Source organism: Rhinoraja longicauda, chromosome 5, assembly GCF_053455715.1.
Source record: "Rhinoraja longicauda isolate Sanriku21f chromosome 5, sRhiLon1.1, whole genome shotgun sequence".
In the NCBI taxonomy this organism is placed as follows: domain Eukaryota; kingdom Metazoa; phylum Chordata; class Chondrichthyes; order Rajiformes; family Arhynchobatidae; genus Rhinoraja; species Rhinoraja longicauda.
The window spans coordinates 84,483,015-84,503,011 of record NC_135957.1 but is presented as its reverse complement, the minus strand read 5'-3'; the positions used below and the strand labels follow the sequence as shown (position 1 = coordinate 84,503,011).

Genomic DNA, 19,997 nt, shown 5'->3' with positions numbered 1-19,997 from the left:
TACATTTACCCAATCAATTAACCTACAAACCTGCACGTCTTTGGAGTGTGGGAGAAAACCGAAGATCTCGGAGAAAACCCACGCAGGTCACGGGGAGAACGTGCAAACTCCGTACAGATGGCGCCCGTAGTCAGGATCCAACCTGAGTCTCCGGCGCTGCATTCGCTGTAAGGCAGCAACTCTACCGCTGCGCCACCGTGCCGTTCCATCCTGACTACCAGTGCTGTCTGTACGGAGTTTGTACGTTCTGTACGGAGTTTGTACCTTCTCTCCAGGACCTGCGAGGGTTTCCCCCGAGATCTTTGCTTTCCTCCCACACTCCAGGAACGTACAGGTCTGTAGGTTAATTAGCTTGATATAAATGTAAATTGTCCCTCGTGTGTGTGGGACGGTGTTAATGCGCGGAGTTCGCTGGTCAGTGCAGACTCGGTGGGCCGAAGGGCCGGTTTCCGTGCTGTATCTCTAAACTTAAAAAAAGGAGCACGATGCCATTTCTCAAACACACTGCCAAGGTCAAATAGTTATTGCTAAAGGATCAGCAATGTGGTTGAAAAATGCTAAATTTAACACTCTATTCAATAAGGTTTTGTTTGTATTGGTCCATTACAACCTATGATTTTTTTTGTTTGCGTTTGAACACCACAAGAGGGTGGCACGGCGGTAGAGTTGCTGCCTCACAGCGCCAGAGACCCGGGTTCCATCCTGACTACGGGTGCTGTCTGTACGGAGTTTGTACGTTCTCCCCGTGACCTGCATGGGTTTTCTCCGGGTGCTCCGGTTTCCTCCCACACTCTAAAGATGTACAGGTTTGTCGGTTAATTGCCTTTGTATAATTGTAAATTGTCCCTAGTGTGCGTAGGATAGTGTTAGTGTACACATCCCCTCTCACTATAAAGCCCTGCACTCCAGTCTTTGACATTTCCACTCTGTGGAAAAAGGTATTTTAGTTTAGTTTGAGTTTACTTTACTTAGTTTATTGTCACATGTACCGAGGTATAATGAAATTTATTCACAAAATGCTGGAGTAACTCAGCAGGTCAGGCAGCATCTCAGGAGAGAAGGAATGGGCGATGTTTCGGGTCGAGACCCTTCTTCAGACGTTTCGACCCGAAATGTCACCCATTCCTTCTCTCCTGAGATGCTGCCTGACCTGCTGAGTTACTCCAGCATTTTGTGAATAAATACCTTCGATTTGTACTAGCATCTGCAGTTATTTTCTTACACTACGAGGTAGGATGAAATGTTTTTACGTTGCCTTCTGTCCAGCCAGCGGAAAGACAATAGGCGATCCCAATCAATTCGTCCACAGTAAACAGATGCAGGATAAAGGGAATAACGTCCGGTGCAAAATAAAGTCCATCATCATCTTTGGAATGTGGGAGGAAACCGGAGAAAACCCACGCAGGTCACGGGGAGAACGTACAAACTCCGTACAGACAGCACCCGTAGTCAGGATGGAACCCGGGTCTCTGGCGCTGTGAGGCAGCAACTCTATTGTAGTGCTCAAAAGCAAATGAAAAAAAGTCATAGGATGTAATGGACCAATACAAAAACATGATGTTTCAAGATTAGCAACACAACCAAATTGTAATATTTAGAAATGGCTAAGCAAGTTGTGACATATTATCTATTATATGTTTATTATAATTATCTACTATAATTTCCATCAAAATGTTGCTGTCACAAAACCTTTATTACTCCTTCTCAGAAGGCAGAACATGAACGAACGCAGCAGCAATATATTAGCAAAAGCAGGCAATGAATGAATAGTTTCTGACTTTACCTTGCACTCTTTGCTATTCCCTTTATACTGTATTTGCACACTGTGGACGGCTCGATTGGAATCATGTACAGTCTTTCCGCTGACTGGTTTAGTTTAGTTTAGTTTAGAGACACAGAGCGGAGAGAGGTTCTTCGGGCCACCGAGTCCGCACCGACCAGCGATCCCCGCACACGTACACTATCCTACACACATTAGGGACAATTTACATTTATACCAAAGCCAATTAACCTACAGACCGGTACATCTCTGGAGCGTGGTAGGATGATCTCGGAGAAAACCCACGCGGTCACGGGGAGAACGTACAAACTACCTACTACCTACGGCATCTGTAGTCGGGATTGAACCCGGGTCTCCGGCGCTGTAAGCGCTGCAAGGCAGCAACTCTACCGCTGCGCCACCGTGCCCCCCCAATTTAGCAGGCAAATTGGTTAGCTCGCAAACAAGAAGCTTATTCCCTTTATTACGTTATTCCCTTTATTCGTGCACTCTAGATGGCTTGATTGTAATCATGTTTCGTCTTTCCACTGACGTGGATAGCACGCAGCAATAAAAGTTTTACACTGCAGGGGACAGTAAACTAAACGAAACTTTTCTCACATATCGCATTGCTGCATGCAAGACACCACTTGGTTTTTTTTGTAGAAAGTCAAGTTAAAAACACTCTTCCCACCTACAGACTCTAACTTGTTGCCTGAATCACTTTTGAGATGAGAGTTCAATTTTCTTTTTTGTCGCTCTGTTATTGTTCGATGCAGAGGGGAGAAACTGGAGATAACTAAGTCCTTCAGGCGTGTTGAGATCTACCCCTCATTACCAACAGCTGAAAACTCCTGATGCTTCTCGTCTGAAAGGAATCGACCGACCTCAAAGCACTTGGTCTAAAGAAAATAGGACGGGGGTTGTAGTCCATTCACCATTTCTGTGTTACATCTATTATGCAAAAAGTATAAAACACTGCCTTTATACTGCCATGCCAAATCTACTCTTCTTACATCAAAGCATTTTCATCACAAGGGGGGTTTTTTTTTCTTTCCAAATTTATTCATTCCCAAAACCGAAGGCAAGGATTCATACACCCTAATTACATCTAATTATCAATTCCTTTTTCTCCGACCAACTTCAGCCGAAGCTATTTACCACTGGCATTTCTCACACCCTCCCCCCCCCCCCCCCCCCTCTGCCTTTCGCAAAGACAGCTAACATAATGGCAAGTTCTTTGGAGGACAATTATTATTTTCTTCTATGGCCTGCGATAAAGGTTTCTACCTGCATTAAATAATTATTCTATTATTTGGCCTCAACAGAAAATGCATGTTAAATATCGGGGGGCCCCCTGGCTAATTTGACAGTTCCCCACAGTGTTGCTGCTTTGTGGCAGCAGAAACGACCTCTCCTTTGCGGGCACCCCCTCCTCATTTCTTTTCATGATCTAAATGAGACGTTTATTGGATTAGGGTTCTTCCCTGCAGACCTCCAAGGTGGACGGTGACAAAGAATTTAAAAATCCCAATGACTATACTAATTGCCCTGGGATTAAAACAGAGAGGGGGGGGGGAATGACCCTAGATTCAGCATTACATCAGTGCACCAGAAAGAGAGAGAAATTTATTTGTTTCACCGTGGGCCAGTGATGCCTCAAACTAGAGTTCGACACGGCAAAGCAATGGTCCATTGGAGGTCTTAAACAATAGCCAATTGACATCAATCTAATTGTATAAGAAAATAACTGCAGATGCTGGCACAAATCGATTTATTCACAAAATGCTGGAGTAACTCAGCAGGTCAGGCAGCATCTCGGGAGAGAAGGAATGGGTGACGTTTCGACCCGAAACGTCACCCATTCCTTCTCTCCCGAGATGCTGCCTGACCTGCTGAGTTACTCCAGCATTTTGTGAATAAATCGACCCTTCAGAAGGGTCTCGACCCAAAACGTCACTATTCCTTCTCTCCCGAGATGCTGCCTGACCTGCTGAGTTACTCCAGCATTTTGTGGACATAAATCTAATTGCTGGATTTTGGATGATCGGACTTGGCTGGCTTTACCTTGCACTAAACGTTATTCCCGTATCAACGATCCACGCGCTGTGCATGGCTCGATTGTCTTTCTGCCGACTGGTTTAGCTAGCGCGCAAAGAAAAGCCTTTCACTGTACCTCTGCGCACATGACGACAAAATCAAAACTAAAACCAAGTAAACCAAACCAGGGATGGCAAATAAACTTCACAACTCTTGAAGAGAAGCGAAAAGGATGGATCTCCCCACCCCGAATGAAAGCCGAGGCAAAAAAGTTGGCGGCAAAAGATTTAGCGACCGGCGTCAAATGATAAATAGCTGGGAATTAAATTGACATCGGTGAGAAGACTGCGCTGTGAAGTCAATTGAGAAGCAAATACATTGGCAAAGGATTAACCCCACTACTCAACCTAGGTGACAGTCACACAGAGGTCACCAGACTGACCTCACAGGTTGGTCGGCGGGTCATTGTAGCTCATAAAGAGCTGTTGTAGTGTCAACCTCCTTTTAGGCTGCAGTCTGACAACTCAATTTGAGCTTCCACGCCGACAACTCCAAGATTGATTGTTCATGGTGTCGGAAGGAGCTGCAGATGCTGGGTTTAAACCGAAGGTAGACTCAGAAAGCTGGAGTAACTCCAGCGGGCCAGGCAGCATCTCTGGAGAGAAGGAACAGGCGATATTTCGGGTCGAGACCCTTCTTCAGACTGGCCAAGACAGGCCAAAGGGAAACGGGAGACATAGACGGTGATGTAGAGATATATAGGACAAATGAATGAAAGATAGGCGAAAAAGCAACGATGATAAAGGAAACAGGCCATTGTTAGCTGTGGGCTCGTTGATGAAAGACTGGAGCGACTAGGCTTGTATACACTGGAATTTAGAAGGATGAGAGGGGATCTTATCGAAACGTATAAGATTATTAAGGGGTTGGACACGTTAGAGGCAGGAAACATGTTCCCAATGTTGGGGGAGTCCAGAACCAGGGGCCACGGTTTAAGAATAAGGGGTAGGCCATTTAGAACCGAGATGAGGAAAAACTTTTTCAGTCAGAGAGTTGTGAATCTGTGGAATTCTCTGCCTCAGAAGGCAGTGGAGGCCAATTCTCTGAATGCATTCAAGAGAGAGCTAGATAGAGCTCTTAAGGATAGCGGAGTCAGGGGGTATGGGGAGAAGGCAGGAACGGGATACTGATTGAGAATGATCAGCCATGATCACATTGAATGGCGGTGCTGGCTCGAAGGGCCGAATGGCCTCCTCCTGCACCTATTTGAAGCTGGTACGAATTGGGTGGGGGGAGGGATGTAGAGAGAGGAATGCAAGGGTTATTTGAAGTTAGAGAATATTCATACCACTTGGGTTGAAAGCTGCCCAAGCGAAATATGAGGTGCTGTTCCTCCAATTTGCGCTGGGCCTCACTGTGACAATGGAGGAAGCCCAGAACAGAAAGGTCAGTGTGGGAATGGGAGGGGGAGCTGAAGTGTTTGGCAAGTGTTCGGGAGATCAGGTAGGTCCAGGCCGACTGAGCAACAGTGCTACTCGCTATTGGAAAGACGTTTGGCAGGGAACAGAGTGAAGGAAGGAACTGCAGATGTTTAAACCGAAGATAGACACAAAATGCTGGAGTAACTCAGCGGGACAGGCAGCATCTCTGGAGAGAAGGAATGGGTGACATTTCGGGTCGAGATGCTCAGACCCGTTCAGACCCGTCTGAAGATGGGTCTCGACCCGAAACGTCACCCACTCCTTCAATCCAGAGATGCAGCCTGGCTGCTGAGTTGCTCCAGCATTTTTTTAAAACCCAAGACAGATTAACCCAGTACATGAGAGGGAACAAAGAGGAAGCAGACTAAAAACTTTAACACCTCAGCACAAAACAACTCTGATTGTGGACTTTAGAAGGGCTCAACACCCAAGGACGTACACGCCACTGGAAATAAATGGGTCTACTGTGGATAGGGTGAGCAGCTTTAAATACCTGGGAGTCCACATCAAAGAGGATCTGACATGGTCAACACACATTGCCGCACTGGTGGGTAAGGCAAGGCAGCGCCTTTACCACCTCAGACAGCTGAGGAAATTCAGAGTGTCTCTGAGGATCCTTCAGTGCTTCTACTCTGGGGCTGTAGAGAGCATCCTGTCCGGCAACATCACAGTCTGGTTTGGGAACAGCTCTGCCCAGGACAGGATGGCCCTGCAGAGAGTAGTTCGTTCGGCAGAACGCACCCCTGCAGGACTTATACATCAGGAGGTGCAGATCCAGAGCAAGTAAGATCATGAGGGACCCCTGCCACCCCAGTAACGGACTGTTCCAGCTGCTACGGTCAGGCAAGCGCCTCCGCTGTCACGCTGTGAAAACGGAGAGAATGAGATGGAGTTTCTTCCCACAGGCCATCAGGACTGTTAACTATCATAACTCCAGGGACTACATTTTTTTTTTCTGTATTAATTTTAATTTATATGCTGTAATTGTAAAAAAAAAAATTGCACAATCCGCAGGCATTGCCACTTTCATTTCACTGCACATCGTGTATGTGTATGTGACAAATAAACTTGACTTGACTCATCACGCCTATTAACACTGCCCTTTTACAAAATTAAAACCTCAGCCGCAATGAAATCATCTCTGTCACATTTGACCAAGATATCTGTGCATTAACAAACATATCCGAGGAGTGATGTGCTGCTGCTAGAGAGGGTCGAGAGGGGTTTTATGAGAATGATCCAGGAATGAGTGGGTTAACATACGATGAGCGTTTGTCGGCACTGGGCCTGTACTCGCTGGAGTTTAGAAGGATGAGGGTGGAACTCATTGAAACTTGTGATAGGCCTGGATAGAGTACTAATCGGACATTGTGCTTAGATGTGGCAATACTTTACTGAACTGTATACAAAAAAACAATTTCACTGCATGTATGCACACGTGACAATAAAGAACCATCGAACCATTGATATCAAAGAAACTATAGCTATCTTATCATAAGACTCACAGTTTCGTTTAGTTTCACTTAAAGATACATAGAAACATAGACAATAGGTGCAGGAGTAGGCCAATCGGCCCTTCGAGCCAGCACCGCCATTCAATATGATCATGGCTGTTCATCCAAAATCAGTACCCCGTTCCCGCTTTTTCCCCATATCCCTTGATTCCGTTAGCCCGAAGAGCTGAATCTAACTCTCTCTTGAAAACGTCCAGTGAATTGGCCTCCACCACCTTCTGTGGCAGAGAATTCCACAGATTCGCAACTCCCTGGGTGAAAAGGTTTTTCCTCATCACGTACAGCACGAAAACAGGCTCTCCGGCCCACGTCGACCAGAGATCACCCGCACACTAGTTCTATCCTACATACAAGGGATAATTTACAGAGGCCAATCGTCCTACAAACCAGCACGTCTTAGGGATGTGGATAGAAACCAGAGCACCAAGAGGAAACCCAAGGGAGAAACCCATTGGGATAACATGCAAACTCCACACAGACAGCACCTGAGGTCAGGATTGAACTCTGGTGCTGTGAGGCAGCGGCTCGACTAGCCGCGCCACTGTGCCACGCAATCATTTACTCGGTTAAAACAGATAGGACTGCTGCATTTGATGGGCGGCTTGGGGAAGAAGTGAGCGTTTTTTTAGTTTTTAAATTTTTAGTTTTAGAGATGCAGCGTGGAAACAGGCCCTTCGGCCCACCGGGTCCGCGCCGACCAGTGATCCCCACACATTAATGAACATATAAAGGTGTATGAGTATTTTTGTATTAATATCTGATACTTGATAAATATTGATCAGGGAATGGGGGTAGGATTAAATAAGTTCACACTTCTTCCTCCTCCTTTTCACACATGTTAAGTAATGGATGAAATTCCTTGTATTTCTTCTGTTTTTTTGTTTATTTTGTTTTTTAATTGATGTCTTTTAACATGTTCGAAATAAAGTAAAATGAAATGAAATGAAAATGAAATGAAATTAACACTATCCTACACCCACTAGGGACAATTTTTACATTTACCAAGCCAATAATAACCTACACACCTGTACGTCTTTGGAGTGTGGGAGGAAACCGAAGATTTCGGAGAAAACCCACGCAGGTCACGGGGAGAACGTACAAACTCCGTACAGACGGCGCCCGTAGTCAGGATCGAACCTGAGTCTCCGGAGCTGCATTCGCTGTAAGGCAGTAACTCTACCGCTGCGCCACCCTTGTGGATGTGTCTGGGGAAAGGTTGCTAGGATGGTAGGGATTTTATTTGTGCAAAAACATTTTGAAACAGTCCCTCTGAGCTAGACATTGTTTCTATGGGCAAAACAGGGGTAGGGTAGGACCAATACAGATGGGGCAACTTGGTCGGTTTGGGCAGGTTGGGTGAATAGTGAAAGGCCTGGATAGAGTGAATGTGGAGAGGATGTTTCTACTTGTGGACGAATCTAGGACCAGAGGCCACAGCCTCAGAATAAAAGGTCGTACCGTTAGAAAGATGAGGAGGGATTTCTTTAGTCAGAGGGTGGTGATTCTGTGGAATTCATTGCCACAGACACTGTGGAGGCCAATCTTTAGCTCTTGGGGCTAAAGGAATCAAGGGATATGGGGAAAAAGCAGGAACGGGGTACTGATTTTAGATGATCAGCCATGATCATATTGAATGGCAGTGCTGGCTTGAAGGGCCAAATGGCCTACTCCTGCACCTATTTTCCTGTGTTTTCTATGTTTCTATGATATTTGTAAGATGGAGATTGACAGATTCTCGATTAGTATGGGTGTCAAAGTTTATGAGGAGAAGGCAGGAGAATGGGGTTGAGGGGGAAAGATAGATCAGCCACGATTGAATGGTGGAGTAGACTGAATGGCCTCATTCTGCTCCTATGACTTATGAACTTGTGAGCGAAAAGGCCAGTTTCTGTGCAGCATGACAATATGACTCTTTCACAGATAAAATTAGGAACACTAAAGTTTCCTGATTTTTTGCTGGTTAGTTTTATCACTAACGCTAACAGTGGAACATTTGTGGCTCAGTTTGGTTTTGCAGAACTGAATGGTTGTGATTTCTTTATCGTTTCAGATTTGGAGCATGATTCATGAATAGAACTGTCACGGTGAAAGTTACTTTAGTACCAGATTTATCGCTGATAGCCAGATCCGTTGGATGATGTTTTGGTTTAGAGCCCTTCTTCAGACGAACCTTGGTCATATGGACTGATGCGTAGACAAAAGGTCGACGAGAATGTACGCTGGTTTAGTTTAGTTTAGATATATGGCGCAGAAACTGGCCCCTTCGGCCCACTGAGTCCGCGCCGGCCAGCGATCCCCGCACAGTAACACTATCCTATACCCACCAGGGACAATTTTTACATGCACCAAGCCAATTAACCTACAAACCTGTACGTCTTTGGAGGAAACCGAAGATCTCGGAGAAAACCCACGCAGGTCACGGGAAAAGGTACAAACTCCGTACAGACAGTATCTTCTCCCCTCTCCCATCAGGCAAGAGGTACAGAAGTGTGAAAACGCACACCTCCAGATCCAGGGACACTTTGGTACACGTGACAATAAAGAACTAAACAAAATTAAAATAAACTGTCCTTTCAACGAAAATAAACATCAAAATACAATTCCTCTTCACAATACACTGGTTCAAGGTAAGTGTGAACATTATGCCTTAACAAGAACAAGGACAGAACAGGAGGTAAGCCTACGTCTGTGGTAATCATCCTAAACTCACCAATCTAATGGTGATGAGAGGGGATCTTATCGAAATGTATAAGATTATTAAGGGGTTGGACACGTTAGAGGCAGGAAACATGTTCCCAATGTTGGGGGAGTCCAGAACCAGGGGCCACAGTTTAAGAATAAGGGGCAGGCCATTTAAAACGGAGATGAGGAAAAACTTTTTCAGTCAGAGAGTTGTGAATCTGTGGAATTCTCTGCCTCAGAAGGCAGTGGAGGCCAATTCTCTGAATGCATTCAAGAGAGAGTTAGATAGAGCTCTTAAGGATAGCGGAGTCAGGGGGTATGGGGAGAAAGCAGGAACGGGGTACTGATTGAGAATGATCAGCCGTGATCACATTGAATGGCGGTGCTGGCTCGAAGGGCCGAATGGCCTCCTCCTGCACCTATTGTCTATTGTCTAATCAATCCCTACTTAAAAGAACGGACATTTTCAATGTAGAAATAAGGAACTGCAGATGCTGGTTGACAAAAGAAGAGTGCAGGAGTAACTCAGCGGGTCAGGCAGCATATCTCAATGGACTGAGGGACTTTAGAGAAGTTATGTGAGAACAGGCCCATCGACCCACTTAATCCGCACCTGTCCAAATGTCTTTTAAATTATGTCATTTATTTAGTTCAATTTTGTTTGGAAATACAGCAGGGAAACAGGCCCTTTGCCTACCCAGTCCACGCCGACCAGCGATCACCCCGTATACTAGCACTATCCTACACACACACTGGGGACAATTTCCAATTTTTTTTACAAAGCCAATTAACCTACAAACCTAAGGTAAACATATAATGCTGGAGTAACTCAGCGGGTCAGGCAGCATCACGGGAGAGAAGGAATGGGCGACGTTTCAGGTAGACAATAGACAATAGGTGCAGGACTAGGCCATTCGGCCCTTCGAGCCAGCACCGCCATTCAATGTGATCATGGCTGATCACTCTCAATCAATATCAATATCAATAGTCAATAGTCGTTTATTTGTTACATACACATAAATGTGTAGTAAAATGAAACATTACCCGCAGTTGAACAATAAGACCAATAAGATTAATCAATAAAAATGCAATAACACATACAATCACAACTAACACCAAACAAAAAGAAACATCCATCACAGTGAGTCTCCTCCAGTCCCCTCCTCACTGTGATGGAAGGCCAGAATGTCTTTTTCTCTTCCCTGCCGTCTTGTCCCGCGGTCAGGCTGTTGGAGTTGCCACGTCGGGGCGGTCGGGGCTCCCGATATTGAAGCCCCCGCTGGACGGTGAAAGGTCCACGGCCTATTCCAGCCCCCGCCGGATGGTGAAAGGTCCGTGGCGGGCCGACCCAAGCCCCGTGATTCGGGGTGGGTGAACACGTTGCCTCTGCCGCTGCCGGAGCTCCCGATGTCGGCCCCCATCCAGGGGCCTGCGGGCTTCCGACGTCCACGCGGCCCACGCCGGAGCCTCCAGAGACGAGTCGCAGCCGTTCCCGCAGCATCCGCAGGCAGCCAGCGCCGCAGGTGGTGAGTCCGGGCCGTGGGCTCTGCGAACCAGAGCCCCAGGTGGTCCCAGGTGCATGGCCGGTGGTAGGCCGCAACGGGAACGGAGACACGACACAGAAACAAAGGTCGGGTCTCCGTTCGGTTCCCGTTCCCTCCCACCCCCCCATTTTACAGTACCCCGTTCCTGTCTTCTCCCCGTACCCCCTGACTCCGCTATCCTTAAGAGCTCTATCTAGCTCTCTCTTGGATCCACTGCCTTCTGAGGCAGAGAATTCCACAGATTCACAACTCTCTGACTGAAAAATATTTTCCTCATCTCAGTTCTAAATGGCCTACCCCTTATTCTTAAACTGTGGCTCCTGGTTCTGGACTCCCCCAACATTGGGAACATGTTTCCTGCCTCCAACGTGTCCAACCCCTTAATAATCTTATACCTTTCGATAAGATCCCCTCTCATCCTCCTAAATTCCAATGTATTTGGGTGTCTTGTTGCTCTTTATTGGTTTGACTGTATGGCAATCTGAATTTCACTGTACCTTAATTGGTACATGTGACAATAAACTCACCTTGAAAACCTTGAAGTGCTGAAGTACCTCAGCGGGTCAGGCAGTATCTCTGGAGAAAAGGAATGTGATGTTCCTGCTCGAGACCCTTCCTCAAAAGCCAAAACCTCACCTATTCCTTCTCTCCAGAGATACTGCTCGATGTTGAAAGACTGGAGCGACTAGGCTTGTATACACTGGAATTTAGAAGGATGAAAGGGGATCTTATCGAAACGTATAAGATTATTAAGGGGTTGGACACGTTAGAGGCAGGAAACATGTCCCCAATGTTGGGGGAGTCCAGAACAAGGGGCCACAGTTTACGAATAAGGGGTAGGCCATTTAGAACTGAGATGAGGAAAATCTTTTTCAGTCAGAGAGTTGTGAATCTGTAGAATTCTCCGCCTCAGAAGGCAGTGGAGGCCAATTCTCTGAATGCATTCAAGAGAGAGCTAGATAGAGCTCTTAAGGATAGCGGAGTCAGGGGGGAGAAGGCAGGAACGGGGTACTGATTGAGAATGATCAGCCATGATCACATTGAATGGCGGTGCTGGCTCGAAGGATACTCCAGCTTTTTGTGCCTATCTTTTGTTTAAACCAGCATCTGCAGTTCCTTCTGACACTGTACAGAAACAAGCTTCTATTTAAATGCAACCCTACGATGGAAACATTACACAGATGATATCCCGTCCCCTACGTTACAAATGCCAGTTTTTTTCACAAATATATCATCTGCTACCCAAGCTTTCTTTTAAAAATAGAACTCGCCTGTGGCAGTCAAGTTTAAAGAAAGCAGGCTATCACGTCGCTGTGTACCTCCTCAAGAAATCTAAGGACCTGTCATTGTTAGGCTGGCTTTTCGAACAGCGATTCCATTAGCAGCAATCGTGGTAATTATTAGTACCATTCACCTCGAAGGCAAGATCAAAGGAAACTACATAAACCCTGATCAATACGGCAGTCAGTGAACATCAAAACGTGACAATCTTTACCTTCAGGACAGCAATGAAGGGCACAAAGTTAGCCCTCTGAAGACCGTTTTTATAGAGGTCTGAAAGTGAAAGAGAAAATTGGTTATTAGTTTTGCGACTTAGCTTGGTAATAGCCTCTCCTTTCAATTTTGGTGAGTGCAAGCACCCAACAATAGCGGGTAATAAGCAGGACGCAAAGGCACAAAATCGATTCCTGCTCATGCAATACAGAAGGTTCTTAATCGTGATCTGCCATAGTTAGGAAGCACACCAGAGTGAACAACTCCGGCCAGTTTGCAGACACTCTTATTTTTTGGGGGGATCTAACTGGGGGCTGGCCACATCAATAGACAATAAACAATAGGTGCAGGAGTTAGGCCATTCGGCCCTTCGAGCCAGCACCACCATTCAATGTGATCATGGCTGATCATTCTCAATCAGTACCCCGTTCCATCCTTCTCCCCATAACCCCCGACTCCGCTATCCTTAAGAGCTCTATCTAGCTCTCTCTTGAAAGCATCCAGAGAATTGGCCTCCACTGCCTTCCGAGGCAGAGAATTCCACAGATTCACAACTCTCTGGGTGAAAAAGTTTTTCCTCATCGCACTCAGACTCCTCATCAGACTCAGGAACAGCCTCTTCCCCTGGGTTCATGTGATAGGAGCAGAATTAGGCCATTCAGCCCATCAAGTCTACTCCACCATTCAATCATGGCTGATCTTTCTTTCCCTCTCAACCCCATTCTCCTGCCTTCTCCCCATAACCCTTGACACCCGTACTCATCAAGAATCTGCTTTAAAAATATCCAATGACTTGGCCTCCACAGCCTTCTGTGGCAATGAAGTCCACAGATTCACCACCTCTGACTAAAGAAATTCCTACTCATCGCCTTAGGAAAAGAACGTCCTTTTATTCTGAGGCTATGACCTCTTGTCCGAGACTCTCCCACGAGTGGAAATATCCTCTCCAAATCTACCCCATCCAAGGCAATTATCTGGCTTCTGAACGGTCCTTGCATAAGTTAGGGCACTGTCCAATTCACCTCTGTGGATATTAGACTTCTGTGGAACTGATGCGCTACCATGCTGAGAACTATATTCTGTACCCTGTATCTTCCCCTTTGCTCCACCTGTTGTACTAGTTTGACTTATTTGTATTTATGAATGGTTTTAGTTTAGTTTTGAGATGCAGAGCGGAAACAGACCCCTTCGGCCCACCGAGTCGGCGTCGACCAGTGATCCCCGCACATTAACACTACCCTACACACACTAGGGACAATTTACAATTATACCAAGTACACAAACCCAAGCCGATTAACCAACATACCTGTACGTCTTTGGAGTGTGGGAGGAATCCGAAGTTCTCGGAGAAAACCCAGGCAGATTTTTTTTTCCTTCAGATTTAGAGATACAGCACGGAAACAGGCCCTTCGGCCCACCGAGTCGGCGCCGCCCAGCGATCCCCGCACATTAACACTATCCTACACACACTAGAGACAATTTTTTTACATTTACCCAGTCAATTAACCTACATACCTGCACGTCTTTGGAGTGTGGGATAAAACCGAAGATCTCGGAGAAAACCCAGGTAGGTCACGGGGGGAAAGTAGAAACTCCGTACAGACAGCACCCGTAGTCGGGATTGAACCCGGGTCTCCGGCGCTGCAAGCACTGTAAGGCAGCAACTCTACCGCTGCACCACCGTGCTGCCGTATGGTGTATCTGCTCTGTTTGGATAACACGCAGGACGGAGAGTATGGAAGGGGGGGCGGGGGGGGGGGGGGGGCGGGGGTATGAACGAGCTGCCAGAGGAGGTAGTTGAGGCTGGTACTATAACAGTATTGAAAAGATATTTGTACAGGTACATGGATAGGAAAGGTTTAGATATGGGCCAAACGCGAGTAGGTGGGATGGGCTTAGATGGGGCATTTTGGTCGACATGGACGCAATGGGCGGAAGAGCCTGTTTCTGACTCGATGGAAACAACTAGAGACCAGTCCTGACCTACTGTCTACGTCATTGGAGACCCTCAGACTATCTACGATCGGACTTTACTGGCGTTATCTTGCACTAAATGTTATTCACGCTATTCCCTTTATCTTATAGAAACGTATACAATTATAAAAGGACTGGGCATCCTAGATGCAGGAAAAATGTTCCCAATGTTGGGGGAGTCCAGAACCAGGGGCCACACAGTCAAAGAATGAAGGAGAGGCCATTTAAAACTGAGATGAGAAAAAACTTTTTCAACCAGAGAGTTGTGAATTTGTGGAATTCTCTGCCACAGAGGGCAATGGAGGCCGATTCACAGGATGAATTTTAAAGGGAGTTGGATAGAGCTCTAGGGGCTAGCGGAATCAAAGGATATGGGGAGAAGGCAGGCACGGGTTACTGATTGTGGATGCTCAGCCATGATCACAATGAATGGCGGAGCTGGCTGGAAGGGCCAAATGTCCTCTTCCTGCCCCTATTTTCTATGTCACTAGATACAAACCTGATATTATTCTACCAGGGGGAAACAAGGAACTGATGAGGTAATCATGAGCAAAACCCAAAATGATGGTGTACATCTGAAGGTCGTCATAGAGTCAGACAGTGCAGACAAAGGCCCTTCGGCCCAACCTGCTCACACCGACTAACATATCCTTTCTAGATAGGCCCCAACTGCCTGCGTTTGGCCGATATCCCTCTGATTATTTCCTACCCATTTTAAAATAATTAATCTTACCTTCAGGTGGTCTGTTGGATGTGGCAACAACAACTACGCCGTTTTTAAATAGATTTTCAAAAAGCTGCTTCAGTATCATGGCATCAGCAATATCTGTCACCTGAAGAGACAGAAACAAACGGTCATCGAACGTCTTTCAGCTTCATTTGCACGGGCATAACTAGATAACAATTCAAATGCATCACTAAAACCAGACTCCACACCACTGACTCCACACCATTTGTATGACTCTATAAGCGCAGGCAAGTGGGACTAGGGCAGCTGGGACATCGTTGGTGGGTGTGGGCGAGTAGGGCCGAAGGGCCTGTTTCTACATTGTGATTACCTCATCTGCAGTTCCTTGTTTCTCCCTGGTAGAATAATATCAGGTTTGTATCTCGTAACATAGAAACATAGAAAATAGGTGCAGGAGGAGGCCATTTGGCCCTTCCAGCCAGCACTGCCATTCATTGTGATCACGGCTGATCATCCACAATCAGTAACCCGTGCCTGCCTTCTCCCCATACCCCTTGATTCCACTAGCCCCAAGAGCTCTATCTAACTCCCTTTAAAATTCATCCAGTGAATTGGCCTCCACTGCCCTCTGTGGCAGAGAATTCCACAAATTCACAACTCTCTGGGTGAAAAAGTCTCTTCTCACCTCAGTTTTAAATGGCCTCCCCTTTATTCTTAGACTGTGGCCCCTGTGGAGCCTATTCTAGACACCCGCAACATTGGGAACATTTTTCCTGCATCTAGCTTGTCCAGTCCTTTTATGACTCTATGACCATTGACTCACTCTGCATCTTCACCTTTGCTCGAACTTTGCCGACCAGCGATCCCCGCGCACAATTAACACTATCCTACACACACTAGGGACAATTTCCCAGTTACCATTTTACCAAAGCCAATTAACGTACAAAGCTGTACGTCTTTGGAGTGTGGGAAGAAACCAGAGCACCCGGAGAAAACCCACGCAGGTCACAGGGAGAACGTACAAACTCTATACAGATAGTATCCGTAGTCAGCATCGAACCCGGGTCTCTGGCGCTGTGAGGCAGCAACTCTACCACTGCGCCACCGTGCTGCCCTCTTGTACTTGCGTTTGAGTTGATTGGATTTATGGTGTACCTGATGTTCGGACAGCATGCAAAATGAAGCTTTTCACTGCACTTCGGTGGTACATGGGACAATAATAAACCTAAACCTGAACTTCTGCACTTAGCTCTGCCTTGGATAAGCAGCCAGAGTGGCGCAGCGGTAGAGTTGCTGCCTCACAGCGCCAGAGACCCAGGTTCAATCCTGACTCTAGGTGCTGTCTGCGTGGAGTTTGTACGTTCTCCCTGTGACCGTGCGCGTTTCTTCTGCGTGCTCCAGTGTCCTCCCACATTCAGTTCAGTTCAGTTTATTGTCACGTGTACCGAGGTACAGTGAAAAGCTTTTGTTGCGCGCTAACCAGTCAGCGGAAAGACAACACACGATTACAATCGAGCCGTGCACAGTGTACAGATACATGATAAGGGAAGTATAAGAAAATAACTGCAGATGCTGGTACAAATCGAAGGTATTTATTCACAAAATGCTGGAGTAACTCAGCAGGTCAGGCAGCATCTCAGGAGAGAAGGAATCCTGAGATGCTGCCTGACCTGCTGAGTTACTCCAGCATTTCATGATAAGGGAAGAGTATTTAGTGCAAGATAAAGCCAGTAAAGTCTGATTAAAGACGTAGATCGTAGCATGCGGGATTGTAGGTTAATTGGTCCGCTGTAAATTGCCCTTGGTGTGTAGGGAGTGGATGGGAATGTGGGATAACATTGAACTAATGTGAACCGGTGATCGTTGATCGGCGTGGACTCGGTGGCCAGAGGTCCTGTTTCCATGCTGTATCTGTGGCAGCAGTCACACAACATATGTGTTTAGTTTAGTTTAGAGACACAGCGCGGCAATAGCCCCTTCGTCCCACCGAGTCCGCACCGACCAACGGCGCCCACACATTCACACTGTCGTACACACGCTACGGACAATTTTACAATTATGCCAAGCCAATTAAACTACAAACCTGTACGTCTTTGGAGCGTGGGAGGAAACCGAAGATCTCGGAGAAAATCCACGCAAGTCTCAGGGGCAACGTACAAACTCCGTTCGGACAGCACCCGTAGTCAGAATTGAACGTGGGTCTCTGGCACTATCAGAGCTGTAAGGCAGCAACTCTACCACTGCGCCACCGTGCCGCCCATCTGGTGACTCTATACTGTCTCAGTGTACCACTGCTGTATACTTGTACTGTATCTGAGATGTGTACCTAACATGTCTTTAAGTGTTTATATGTAAAGTGATACTTGTACTGAACTGTACACAAAAAAGAATTTCACTGAACCTCGGTACGTGTGACAAAGTACCAAAAAGAATTGTGTGGGGGTCCAGTGGTCGGTGCGGACTGGGTGGGCTGAAGGGCCTGTTTCCACGCTGTAATACTTAACTGAACTAAACTGATCAGATTGACATTAATGCCAGATCCTTGGCTATTCTTAATTATCTTAGGCTCGATCAGATTTGAGCAGCGGTAGAGTTGCTGCCTTACAGCGAATGCAGCGCCGGAGACTCGGGTTCGATCCTGACTACGGGCGCCGTCTGTACGGAGTTTGTACGTTCTCCCCGTGACCTGCGTGGGTTTTCTCCGAGATCTTCGGTTTCCTCCCACACTCCAAAGCCGTACAGGTATGTAGGTTAATTGACTGGGTAAATGTAAAAATTGTCCCTAGTGTGTGTAGGATAGTGTTAATGTGCGTGGATCGCTGGGCGGCGCAGACTCGGTGGGCCGAAGGGCCTGTTTCTGCGCTGTATCTCTAAATCTAAATCTAAGACGAACTTCATGTACACCATCATTTGGGGTTTTGCTCCCACACGCCAAAGACGTGCAGGTTTGTAGGTTAATTGGCTGGGCAAATGTTTTTTTTAAAATTGTCCCTAGTGGGTGTAGGATAGTGTTAATGCGCGGGGATCGCTGGGCGGCGCGGACCCGGTGGCCCGAAGGGCCTGTTTCTGCGCTGTATCTCTAAATCTAAAATCCTTCATCAGCCCTGTAATTCAGCTAATTTCCCAGACCTTGTTCTCGTTGCTAATTCTAATTCCTGCATTGTCTTTCACTTCCCAACGCTGATCTCTCCTGACCTCGTCCTACATTTCCCCTCTTCCCAAACACCCTGCAGCAAATCAGACCGTTCCATTTGTCCTGGACTGTAACCCAACCAATCTCATGGCTCTTTCTTTCTTCTCTGCAGCTTTTCTGTGCTTCAAGGGCTGCCTTTTCACTATTCTGACTCCTGCTTCAATGTGTGGAAGTAAACGCTGTTATGTTCGTTAGCATGCATGGTTTCATATTTCGATGTCCATCAAGGCTGGGATTGTTTCTTGCTTCAATAATGCCTTCTCTTTTGCTGCGTTTCTGGCCCACTTGTTTTTTAACAACAACCTGACACATGATGACCCAAATTACCTCTGCGTGTAAATTAAATTAAATTAATTGCTTGTTAAGATGCTAAGAGAGTTTAGTTTAGTTTAGTTTAGAGATACATCCCCATACACCGACCAGTTGTCACCGCAAACTAACACTATCCTACACACACTAGGGACAATTTTACATTGACACCAAGCCAATTATCCTACAAACCGAAGGTAAAATGCTGGAGTAACTCAGCAGGTCAGGCAGCATCTCGGGAGAGAAGGAATGGGTGACGTTTCGGGTCGAGACCCCTCTTCAGACTCATGTCAGGGGGGCGGGACAAATGAAGGATATAGGTGGAGACAGGAAGATAGAGGGAGATCTGGGAAGGTGGAGGGGAAGAAAGGGACAGAGGAACTATCTAAAGTTGGAGAAGTCAATGTTCATACCGCTGGGCTGCAAGCTGCCCAGGCGAAATATGAGATGCTGTTCCTCCAATTTCCGGTGGGCCTCACTATGGCACTGGAGGAGGTTCATGACAGAAAGGTCAGACTGGGAGTGGGAAGGGGAGTTAAAGTGCTTGGCCACCGGGAGATCAGATTGTTTAACGCGGACCGAGCGCAGGTGTTGAGCGAAGCGATCGCCAAGCCTGCGTTTGGTTTCGGCGATGTAAATAAGTTGACAGCGCATGCAATAGATGAGGTTGGAGGAGGTGCAGGTGAACCTCTGTCTCACCTGGAAAGACTGTTTGGGTCCTAGGATGAAGTTGAGGGGGGAGGTAAAGGGACAGGAGTTGCATCTCGTGCGGTTGCAGGGGAAAGTGCCCGGGGATGGGGTGGAGGAGCTACAAACCTGTATGTCTTTGGAGTGTGGGAAGAAACCGAAGATCTCACCTACAGAGATGTCGGGGAGAACGTACAAACCCCGTACAGACACGTGTCTCTGGCACTGTAAGACGGTAGCTCTACCGTTGCTCCACCGTGTCTCCATGGCAACTGTGGTTTCCTTGACACTTCATCCACTCTCAAGAGTCAGAAGGTCACCCTCAGGTACGTTTCTTTTTACATAGAGGGTGCAGATTAGATCCCATGGGATCCAAGGAGAGATAGCTGAATGGATAGAAAATTGGCTTCATGGAAGGAAGCAGAGGGTGATGGTGGAAGTTTGCTTTTGGACTGGAGGCCTGGGACTAGGCCTCAGGTGTGCCTCAGAGTTCAGTGCTGGGCACATTTGCTGTGATCATCTATATCAATGATTTGGACGAGAACGTACATGGCAAGATTAGCAAGTTTAAAGATGATACAAAAGTGGGTCATTCCCTCTTCTCCCCTCTCCCATCGGGCAATAGGTATAGA

At 46.8% G+C, this 19,997-nt stretch overlaps 1 protein-coding gene across 2 annotated transcripts in view; it reads right to left on the bottom strand.

Moving 5' to 3' along the window:
• Positions 1-19,997, bottom strand: part of LOC144594072 (AFG1-like ATPase) — a 108,108-nt gene that overhangs the window by 42,869 nt on the left and 45,242 nt on the right. For both annotated transcript variants that reach the window (XM_078400258.1, XM_078400257.1), the window contains exons 6-7: positions 15,222-15,321; positions 12,516-12,574 (exon numbers count right to left, since the gene is read on the bottom strand). In XM_078400258.1, coding sequence (XP_078256384.1) covers positions 12,516-12,574; positions 15,222-15,321 — 159 coding nt within the window. The remainder of the gene's footprint in view (positions 1-12,515; positions 12,575-15,221; positions 15,322-19,997) is intronic.